A 12,105-nucleotide genomic window follows, 5' to 3' on the forward strand; every position below is an offset into this window, starting at 1 on the left:
AGAAGAAAAAGATGAGAAGTTCAGTAGAGCTAAACTAAAAACAAAAAGATAATTTAAAAAGAGAAAAAAAAAAGAGAAAGAAGACCAAAAAAGAAAGCAAAAACACACACTCTCGTCTCCCCTAAATAAAATTATAAGAGGAAAAGAAAGTTTCTGGAAAACAATTTTTTTTATCAAAAAAGGCAAAGATTAAAGATTGAAAAACGTTTTAGAAAAGAAAAAAAAATTTTTTTTTATATAAGGTACCAAAAATAAAAACTAAAAAAAAAAAAAGAAGAAGAGAAAAAAGAAAAACAAACAAACAACAAACAAAAAACAAACAAAAAAAAAACTTCTTTGATTTTTTTGGGGGAGTAGTGGGAAAAATCCTGTATCTCCCTTGTGTCCGTAACCAGTCTCTTGTTGGGGTCTCTGGTCTGCTTGTGGTCCTGTGGCTTGGTTGGTTTCTTAAGTCAGTTTGTTCGAACAGGCAGTAAAATGCTCTGCTTTACCCAGGATTTGGCGATCCTCCTCCCAGGCTAGTTCATTGGGAGACAGATCTGCTTTGAGTATCACAAAAGAGGGGGATGCAGTGAGGAGGCTAGGTTCTGGTAGCTTTTCCAGGGCTGGTTTGTGAAAACCTCACAGAGCCCAGCCTGGAGCCATTCTAAGGGTTTCTGTTTACTGATTTTCAATTGCTTGTCGAGGCTGCTAGAGGGAGAGGCAGCCTCTGGCTCTGATTACCCAGTGAAGAAACCCACTCCTCGGGCTGGCGCCCGAGCTGGGTGACTTTTCCCTGGGTGGAGCTGAGTCTGGCAGGTCATACTGCCTTTAAGTTCTTGTGACCTGCTAAATGATGCTAGTTTTATTCCAAGGCCTGAGCTGGAGCTAGCAGCTCCGCCGAGCTTTGTCGGTATGCAAGATGGAGATCACCGGTGCTGGGGGGGGGAGGGGTGGCTTTCCCTCCTCTGCTCCCTGAGAAGGAGTGAGGACGTCAGGCTTCTACTCACAACGAGTCTTAGTTCCTGGGTCGTCTCTGGTCTGCGAACTGCAGGATGAAGATGTCCGCTCCTTGTCGGTTCTTGCTGGTGTTGAGTAGAATCCTCGCGCCTGCTGTGTCTGGCTCCTTCGTCCTGGACTCTCTGTTGCTCAGGTATGGCGGCTGCGCTCGCCCGCCACCGCCATAGCTGCCGCCGCGGCAGCGGCTGCTGGCAAGGGCTCAGAAGTGTCTCCTTGCCTGGGTTTCCTTCTCTGGCCTATGTCTCTGTCCTGTGATGGCACACGTGGTGTAATTCTCTGACTTAGGACTGTTCACTGGAACTCTAAAACTGCTTTCTATGCGAGAGCTTACTTAGACTCCAGCTTCTCCTCCACCATCTTCCTGTTGAAGCCTCGGCAGAGTTCTTATACAGCGTCATTGAAAAGCATTTCTTAAAGCTTTTAAGCAATCCTTCTAGCAGCTCTAGGCCTAAGGGCTAACCAGGCTTTTATATACTGGGAGATGAAAGCATATATAAATCAGTGTATCTCAAAATTTTACTAAAGTGAATTTAAACATATCAAGCCATTCTTTTTTTTAAACTTCCAGTAAAATTTCACAAAGTACAAAAGTAAAGGTGTATTAGATGGTGATAGATAGATAAATAGATACATACAGACAGACACATACATAGGTACATATATAGATAAGTAGAGATATAAATATAGACATAAAATGTACAATAAATGTGACCAATTCACTTACCAGTTCCATTAAATCTTTTAACTTCCCAATTTCTTCTGGAATGGATACCAGTTTATTATTACTGATGACCAAAACTTTAAGAGGAAGATCAAACAGGTACTTTGGCAATGTTGATAAAAGATTTCGGCTGAAAAGATTAAGAAAATCTTATTATGAGAAATATGCGTGAAAATTGGCATATTCTGTTAAAACAAAAGAGTACAAATCACCTGGAAATAAAACAATAAACTTTTACTAAATGACAGTCCCACTTAGTGAGTACGTAGCTTCTATCAAGCACATGTGAATTCTTTACATGAACTATTTCATTTAATCATCACATTAACTCAATAAGTAGTATCTCCATTACAGAAAATGGAACTGAAAACTAGTTCAGTGACCTGTCCATGAATTGCAGAACTTTCCACACAAGTGTGACTGCTATCTCTGATACTGCTTGTACCCAATCTGGGATCAAAACTCAGACTGATTCTTCTGAGCTAAAGAATGCCCTACACTCCGATGAATTCAGTATGTTCAATGCCTTGATTCCTTTAGCTCTAAAAAAGTAGCATTTCTTATGTTCCAAGCTGAGAAAGAATAAGTAAGACCCTATGTGTGATAACTCCAACACACACTCCTATTTTACACATGAAAAAAAATCTCACACTGGTAAGGGAGAAAGCTAAGAGTCAAACAGAGGAAACATGGCCAAGTAACCCTTGGCTTCAAGCTATTAGGGTTAGATTTTAATATCATTGCAGGCTGACTGACCCAAAAGATGCAAATATCACAATATAAAAAGGGTTCAATTCAATTTGTGCAGTGACAAGCATTGAACAAGAAATAATCTCTTCTGTTTTTTGAAAGTGACAATTACAGTCCACAGCAACAAAAGGCCAATTCGAGAGGAGCAATTCAAGACTCTCCACCTAATGTTATCCATGTGGAAGATGTTGAGAAACACTTGAGAGACTTTTTTTTTTTTTTTTAGAAATGCATTTATTTTTATTGAGGATCTTTTAGGTTTCTTTTTCTTAAAATCTATTTAATAGAACTTTGAGCTTAGATCATATAAAAACTGAAAAATTCAAAGGAGGAGGCAACAATGCTTGATAAGAAATGTACTCATTACCTTGCCACTTGAGAGACTTTTACAATCAAGTGTAAAGCTAGAAAAAGACAATGCTTCTCAAATAGTAATGCTAGACAGGCTACTAGAATGTCAAATACACTGGGGTCGGTCACAAGCCTTCACACTGAAGCACCAAGAGGTTCCTTGAAAAAATGGTCAGTCTGGGCCTCGTGTGCTGGAGCACATAAGGATTCTACAGCAAGAATCAGAAAGTGGGGAGTGTGCAGAATACAAGTCAAAAACCATCTTAGCCATTTATTTAGATATTTTACAAAACTAAAATAATAAATAGGAAAATGAGAGCAAACTGATTCTAATTATCCTCTAAGAAATAAAGGGCCCTTAAAATCCATTTTCTTTCCCTTAAGAAGCATGATAATCTAAGGGGTCTTTAACTCCCATTTCCTGCATGGGGAACAGCAACTGTGTTCTCCCTGTTCTCAATTTCTCCTTCTTTTCACCCAGTTGTGATCAAATAAATACTTGCTAAAACAAAAAGGAGAACCAGAAGGATGAAACAGATGAAGCTAATTGAATTAGCCTAATGATCTTTTTCCAGAATCCAGTTTCTTCCAACAAAGCAAGTAAGTCATTAATCAACTCTTCTTTACTACATGTTTTAGAGGAGACCAAATAAAGCCAGTCACTAGAGCAAATGTTATTTCAATATAGTATGTTTGAAAATGTCTGCCTGTAAACAAAAATCAGTACTCAACTTTTAGAGGAGATCATATAGAACTAGGAGCATAGCTATAGGGCAAGGCACCAACCTAGCTGAGGCCCTGAGTTCAAACACCAGTACCCCCACCAAAGGATAGAAGAGGAAATTTTAGTAAAATTTTTCTAAGACATACCATACATGTTTATGCATAAATGTAATTCAGTTCTTAGAAAGTCATTTATTCCATAAAAGAATAAAATGAAACATAAAACTATCTTCCTTTCCTCAAATATCTCATAAGGTAGGCCAATGAGACTGCATTATTACTTATGCACATTAATTATATTTACCACTTCCCTATAAGGGAACATAGACAAGTAACTTAGTTAATGGAAGCTATGAAAATAATTCAAAACCAAAGTTACAACATGCCAGATTTCCATTCAATATCATTCACTTGGCAAGCCAGTGCTTTTCTTATACATGAGTAGCAACTCTTTTGTAAATTCCAGATAAAAGCAGTACAGCCAGAATCACTTACTGACTACAGTTGGCCCTTTATATCTATGGGTTCTATTTCAGAGGCTTCAACCTATTATGCATGGATCAATAATATTCAGGGGAAAAAATCTGCATCTTACTGAACATGTGCAGACTTTTTGTCATTATTCCTAAGCAAATAGCAACTATTTCTACAGCCTTTATAATAATCATATAGAGATCAGAGAAACTATAGGGAGCATGCACATGGGTTAGATGTAAACAACATGCCATTTGCTGACTTGGTATCTGAGGCAAGCTTTGGAATTAATCATCACAAATACAAAGGGACAGTTGTATGTATGACATTGGACAAATAGCTAAGCCACTTTCTTTTCTTGTAATGCAGGGACAATAACAGTGCCAATCGCAAAATGCTGTTGGAAGACTTAATAAGCTAATATGGGGAAACATGTTCAATACTACCTGGCACATAGAAAGTACTTAATAAGCAACACTGACATCAATTTGCAACTTTCCAAAAATCCATCCCAATCTATCCATTCTTGAAGTAGCAACAAATCACAAAAACAGTAAAAATTTTTAGCAGAGGATCACAATGGTTCAATATAACCATATAAAATGATGCTTATTGAAAAAAACTTCAATATATGGAAAAATGAAGTTATTTTAGTGTACTATTTGTAGTTATTTCTTTTTTTCTTTCTTTTTGTTCTTTTTTCTCCCACTTTAGTTTATTCCCTTTTTACACTGTTTTTGATTTCTGTATCTTGCATGTAACTTTATCTGACTTGGGGAAGCGAAGGGGAATCCCAGAAATGCTGGGACAAAGGGTGAACCAATGCAATAGTGATACTAGATACTATGTTGAAAATGAACTTGATACCTTGAGGGGGTGAGGAGTCAAGAAGGGAGAAAGTAGGAGAAAATTAGGGATGGGTGACACTGTTCAAAAAGAAATGTAGTCATTAGCTGACTGACATAACTGTAACCCCTCTGTACATCACTTTTACAATAATTTTTAATTACTTAAGAAATATTTATATTTCACTGAAACTAAGTGAATCTGTACTATGGTGCCATGATTTCAGGAAAATAGGTATGGCCTTGCTATTCAAAGTGAGGTCTAACTACCAACAGGCAGGCATGGTCATTACCAGATCTGTTAGAAATGCAGGCTCCATAGTAGATTCAAGGAATTGATATCCACTTTTAACAAGGTTCTCAAGTGAATGATTGCTGTGCATAAACTGCTTTACAGAAAAGACCAAAGCCCTACAAAGCAATGTGAATATTGCAAAACACATAAGATATTATGGAGATAAATACAGGCTACACAGCCAAACTAAACACAATCCTTTGCTACTAGGAATAATGGGATCAATAAGAAAATCCAAAATTTATTTAAAAGAATTTTCTTACCTAATGTTAAGGTATGTTAACATCTGCAGGTTTTTAATGGCTTCAGGAATGGTTTTGATGCAATTATGATATAAGTTTAATGTTTCAAGAGGTGCAAATAACCACACATCAGAAGGAATTTCTGTAAAGCGGTTTCTAGAAAGATCTGAAAAACAAAAATAGTGTTTGCGTATCAAAAATACACATATCTACAGAAATTAACAAGACTTTTTTCCATTTTATATTTTTTATTTTTTTGTTGGTTGTGGGAGCTGAACTCTGGTCTGGGCACTGTCCCTCAGCAATTCAGCTCAAGGCAAGCACTCTACTACTTGAGCCACAGCGCCACATTCTACTTTTTTCCATTTTATGTTTTGAATTTTATGGGCATATTACCCTAGTACCAAATTGTTTTAGATATACCCCATTAAAAATTAATGTATATGTTTTATGCTAGAAGACTTTATTTACTTTGAAAAATATTTTAATTTTGTTGACTTCCTTTATTGTTCATTTTCTAATTCCTTAACTCCTTACTTATCTCTGTCATCTTCAAAACAGAACAATTTTACACTTGCTGAATCACTTAGAACCTAAGCAACTATTAAAATATTATAAATATTATGGACCAATTCTGTGAAGATAAAAATTTTTAAAAGTACAAATATCGAGGCACTGGTGGTTCATACCTGTAATCCTAGCTTCTTAGGAGGCTGAGAATTAAGTATTATGGTTCAAATCAAGCCCAAGCAGGAAAATCTATAAGACTCTTATTTCCAATTAACCACCAAAAAGCCAAAAGTGGAGCTGTGACCTAAGTGGTAAGTACCAGCCTGAGCACAAAAGCTCAGGGACAGTGTTCTGTCCCTGAGTTCAAGCCCCAGGACCAGCACAAAAATTATAAAATATACTCACAGAAGATATGTTTATTTAAAAACACACTTCAAGCTGGGCACGAGTGGTTCTTGCCTATAATCCTAGCTACTCAGGAGGCTAAGATTTGAGGATCATAGTTCAAAACCAGCCCAGACAGGAAAGACCCTGAGATTCTTATTTCCAATTAACTACCAAAACATCCAGAAGCAGAGCTGTGGCTCTAGTGGCTACGTGCTAACCTTGAGTCAAAATACAGCACCCAGGCCCTGAGTTCAAGCCCCAAGATCAGCACCAAAAAATGTACTTCAAAATGATACTAACAAAATCTGCTTCAAATTCTAAAATCCAAATCTGACATTCAGCTTTAAAAGTATTAGTGAGGAATTATTTCTGACGTTTAAAAAAATCCCTCAAGATTCCACAGCTCCCTCCATCTTTCTCTCTCCCTCCTTCACACCCAAGTTCACATAAATCCACAGTACAACTAAATTCTTACCTTCCTACCATGGACCTGTTACCCTAGTACAAGTTGGTTTCTGGTCATTCCCTATCAACCAAGTAACCAGCAACTTACATATCAACAACCAGTTCATGTATCTGGAAAAACTCTCATGCTTTAGCCTAAACAACCACCCTTTTGGATTTTTCCCACTACCTTTATTATGTCTGAAGTTTCTTTGGCTACATTTTCCTATACCTGAATTAGGAATGTCAATCTTTTCAAAAGTTAAGACTCTCTTTTTAAGACAATCTACTGAGTGACTTCATCGTCACATGTCCAAATTATATTCATATACTGAAAAATTACAAATTCAGAATATGTATAAGTACCTTGTTCGTTATTTGTTTGATACAGGGTTCTGCTATGTAACTTATCCTGGCCTAAACTAAAAATCACCTGCCTCAGCCTCCCAAGTGCTAGGATTACAAGTGTGTCACTATGTGCTCAGCTTCAAAGGATATAATGATCTTCCATACTTCCTCCTTATGCCTTTCAGGAACCTCAGATTCTACAAATATGAAACCTGACCTGAACATGTTCTTCTAAACCATTATTTCTCAGACAGTTACCAAAATGTTCCCGGATAATTTGCTCAAACTGGTATTCTCCTTCCTCATTCCAAGGGATGAGACATGTTTACTTAGGGAAATAGTAAATTCAGAATATTAATATGCATGTATTAGTATATAATATGAATGAATGGATGAAGAGAAGAGAGGGAGAGAAATGAAGAGACATGGATTCTTGTTTGTAATTGACAAGAGAAAGAAATATATAATGTGAAAATTAGATTTTTCTTCCTCCCATTGTAACATTCTGAATATCTGAATAAACTGATAGACTTACGATACCAACATCTAACCTTAAAATCAAGTTTCTGGATATCTGGCTTACCTGGTCTGGTCTATTGAGTAAGGAAATGAAGCCATTATATGTAGTTTAATGTTTCTGTTTCTTTTACATTTAGAATTATATCTCTATTCATCTAACTTCAGGAAAATTAATGGTTACCAATAATTTGAAATCCTAAAGACAAAAAGTATGTCTAATTGGTTTTCAGTATAATATCTAAAATTTATTACTAAATAATGTACTGGTCCTAGAGATCGATGACAGTAGCTTGAATAAAAACCACAAGAATGATGAAAACGCGAAAGTGGATAGAATTTAAAACACAATTTGGAGTTCATACGTAAGAGGGAAAGACAAGGGCTAGGCTATGGGGAATAAATAAGAGATATCAAAGATAGCACACAGGCCCCTTCATGATGCTACTCAAAAAAGTGTGTGAATCGAACAGAAATTTTTGTTGTTGCTATTGGTGGGATTTTATTTTGCTATTTGAAAGAGGGCTTCAGTCAAGAGCTCAACTTTATTTGAAAGAGACTCAAGGGAGATTGCTAAATAAACATTTCACAGGTGATTGTACATCTCAGAAGTGAGGTCTGAAACAGACAAATAATTGGAGGTTGTGGAAATCATAGAAATAGATGACATCATAGGTCCCAGGGTTTCCCTTATTTGCAATAACTAGTATATGTCTGAGACAAGCAGAAACAGTCAGATAAGTTGATGTTAGGCAAAATGAACCCCAAGATAAGGACTCAAATGTTTTTTCTTTCTTGTTGTTTCTAACATATTTATAAGATATTTCTTTGTTGCTTTGTTTGTCCCTCCCCACGGTATAACCCCTGTTCTCACTATATTTGATGTAGGTATAATTTGTGGAGGGGAAGGTGGACCTATCGCAACAATGAGATATACAAGACATTATGTCGAAAAACGAACTTTACAACTTTGGCGCACAGGGGGGAGGTGGGGAGGAGGGAAGGGATGGTAAGGGGAAACAAAGGAGAAGGCAACAATGTTTGATAAGAAATGTACTCATTACCTTGCTCATGTAATTGTAACCCCTTTGTACAGTATTTTCACAATAAAAAAGAAATAGATGACATCATATAACATCAATGTATTGAGATCAAGATAGGCCATCTATCTGCCTGGAGTGTTATGTGCCTGTAGTCCCAGCTATTCAGGAGAATGAGGGAGGATGATCACTTGAGCCCAGGAGTCTAAAACCAGAATAAGCAGCAAAGCCTACATCTCAAAAGTAAGGAGGGGGAGGCAGGAAGAAAGTGGGAGAGTAAGGGGAAGGAAGGGAATGGGCTATCAGGAAGGCCAACACTTAGGAACCAAGTAAAGAAAACAAGCAGAGAATACTAAAAGCAATAATAAAAAGAGAGTGGCCCCATGAAGACATCAAAAAAGTTCAGAGCTATAGGAAAAAAATCTATATTAATAATGACTTCAATAAAGTATTTCAATTAACAACAAGACATTACATTAATAATGGAAAAATTTTGCTTGATGCTTTATATTTTTCCCTTCTAAAAAAGATTAGTTGAATTAAAAGTGATAGTACAAGTTCCCTTAAGGAATTTAATTAAATTTATATCATAAACTATTTTCTGGATGTGTTCATGTAGTTATTTAGTAAACATTTAAAATTATGTTATTACTCTAGTTGAATGGAGCTAAATGAATAAAGAATAAAATCATAATTAAAACACAAGCTCTTATTTCTAAGTAAGGAAACCTAGTATGTTTAAGGTGTTTTTTTTTTTTTTTGTCAGTCATGGGGCTTGAACTCTGAGCCTGGGCGCTGTCCCTCGCTCAAGGCTCAAGGCTAGTGCTCTACCACTTGAGCTACAGCACCACTTCCCATTTTCTGGTGGTTTATTGGAGACAAGAGTTTCACAGACTTTCCTGCCCATGATCCTCAGATCTCAGCCTCTTGATTAACCAGGATTACAGGTGAGAGCCACGAGCGCCGGGCTATGTTTTAGATTTTTAAGTCAGTATAAACATCCTCTCTTTATAAGCATTGGGTAAACAAAATAATGCCAAAAGAACACTAAAACCATGGAAAGAAAGGCTGGAAATAACCCAAAACAGCTTATATCTTAATTTTGTGAATTATCTCACACTAATAGCATTTGATATTTAACTGGAAATGTGAAGATTAACTTCATAAAGATATAAAAATAAAACTCAATCATTTAAATCTTTTGTCTGTGATAAGCACTTATTGAAGGAGCTTCTATAACATTAAAAGTTATTTAATGAGTGTGAGGAACAATAGCACAAGCCTGTTTCCTCAGCTAGTTGGGAAGCAGAGATCTTCTAATCTCCAGATCACATCTCAAGATCTTTCCAGGCAAAAACACAGTAAGTTCCCACCTCCACAAACAAGACAGGCACAACGGCACATATCTGTAATACAATCTATGTGGGAGCCATAGGTAGGAGGGTTGCAGTCCAGCCCAGGCATAAAGGGATGGGAGTGTGGCTCAAATGACAGTAAAAAGAAGGAAAGGTTCCATCTAAAGACAGGAGAACAAACTGCTAATTTATTCCTTGGAGGATTAATTTCACAACAGTTTCAAAGTCTACCTTCTCCTTCTTTGGGAACAAAAAGGATTTAAGAAAAAACAAAAAGATGGCTAATCTTTTCCACACATAAAAGGGAAATTCATTTATTATTATCTTCATATGGTTGGCTGAAAAATAGCCCTGAAAGATAATCAGGTAATGATTCCTGGATCCTATGTTACCTTAAAAATCAACATTTTATAAAATATAATTAAGATTCATAGCAAAGAGGAGACAACCTGGATCATCCAAGTGAGCCCTAAATGATGTTCTCATAAGAAAAAGTCAGAGGAGACCAAGTATGGTAGGGCACATCTGTAATCTCAGCACTTGAGTGGCTAAGACAGGAGGATCTTGAGTTTGAGACCAGCATAGGCTACATAGCTACACAGCCAGACCCTGTCAAGTATTAGAAGTGGGAAGGAGATGGCAAAAATTATACAGACACATTGAAGTGTGGCAAACATCGGAAAAATGTGGCTATAGAATGCCACAGCCACCAGAAGCTAAGAGAGGGAAAATGGATTGTCCCCTAGAGCTCTTGGGGAGAAAATGGTCCTGCTGAACCTTGACTTTAGCATCATAAAACTCACTTAGGACTTCTCGTCTTTGGAGCTATGTGAAACTAAAATTCTGTTGCTTTAAATCATTACATTTACTGTAAGGTGTTAGAGCAGTTACAAAAAATTTAATTAAATCCACAATTCTCATTTATCAGAGTTAAAGTTAGAATGTCTGTAAAAACTTTTAAAATTAAATAGCCTTGTACTTTTTCTTGTCCAGCAAGGTGATAATTAATTAATATCCTTAGGGTTAATCACCTTTACAACACTGAACTAATTTCCCTTTATTCATTGTGTGTGTGTGTGTGTGTGTGTGTGTGTGTGTGTGTGTGTGTGTGTTAAAGCAAGAGGACCTGGGTGCTATCCATCAGTGTTATCCCTCAAAGCTGGTACTGGACCACTTGAGTCACAGCTCTGCTTTTTGCTGGATAATTGGGGATAAGGGTCTCACAGATTTTCCCAAAAAGCTGACTTTGAACTGTGATCCTCAGGTCTCAGCCTCCTACAGGCAAGACCAGTGCCCATCTTTGTCTCCTTTTTAATCATAATCATATCAAGCAGTAAAAGCAGTCAATCAACAGTAAACAGATTGATGCGTACTATTTCTGTATTCCTTCAAGACAATCCTTGTAATACTGCTGCTACTAGATCATCTTAAGTAACCTGATCTAAATTATGTTCCATGTCACTCTTGAGCTTCAAAGATTAAGGAAATTGGGGAAGGAAGGAGATAAGTCAGATGGAAAGGCCATCTACTGTTGTCCCCAAGCTGAAGCCCCAAGCACCAGATGGGTCCATCTGCTGCTCAGTGTAATGTCTGGTCTATCTGCTAGCAGTTTTGCTCAAGTAGAAAAAATGACTTTCAGAAATACTCATACTACATAAATTATACTAATTAGATTGCTCTCTTATTCTCTGCATTCCTTAAAAATTTAAATGTTGATCCCTTAAACAGAATCTCTATGTTGATTCCTTAAAAAGATGAGCCCTTATTAATGTATAAAAATGTAAACTGTATTTTTCCTTGGAGGAGGGCCTGTACAAGCTGCCAATTTTAAAGTAAGACTTGTTTAGGTGCTATTTAGTAATACAGATTGCCATATGCCTTTTTATTTTTTAAAAAAATCCAGGTAATATTTAAATCCTGATCATTTTTATCTCTGGAAATTCCCATAGAGTAAAGCATGTTGGGAGAAGAAATTGTCATCATTAATAGAGCTATTACCATAGTGTTTCTGCTTTCCAGAATTTCCAGACTAGCCTAGGTAATATAGCAAGACCCTGACACAAGAAGGCAGAAAGGCAGGAAGGCAGGAAGGCAGGAAGGTAGAA

The 12,105-nt window shown here is 36.8% G+C and overlaps 1 protein-coding gene across 1 annotated transcript in view; it reads right to left on the reverse strand.

Moving 5' to 3' along the window:
• The window catches only part of Lrch2 (leucine rich repeats and calponin homology domain containing 2), a 106,642-nt gene that overhangs the window by 66,917 nt on the left and 27,620 nt on the right, over positions 1–12,105 (reverse strand). The window contains exons 2-3 of the mRNA XM_042665837.1: positions 5,422–5,566; positions 1,724–1,850 (exon numbers count right to left, since the gene is read on the reverse strand). Coding sequence (XP_042521771.1) covers positions 1,724–1,850; positions 5,422–5,566 — 272 coding nt within the window. The remainder of the gene's footprint in view (positions 1–1,723; positions 1,851–5,421; positions 5,567–12,105) is intronic.

This window comes from Dipodomys spectabilis, unplaced genomic scaffold (assembly GCF_019054845.1).
Source record: "Dipodomys spectabilis isolate Male_0828 unplaced genomic scaffold, ASM1905484v1 ptg000353l, whole genome shotgun sequence".
Taxonomy (NCBI): domain Eukaryota; kingdom Metazoa; phylum Chordata; class Mammalia; order Rodentia; family Heteromyidae; genus Dipodomys; species Dipodomys spectabilis.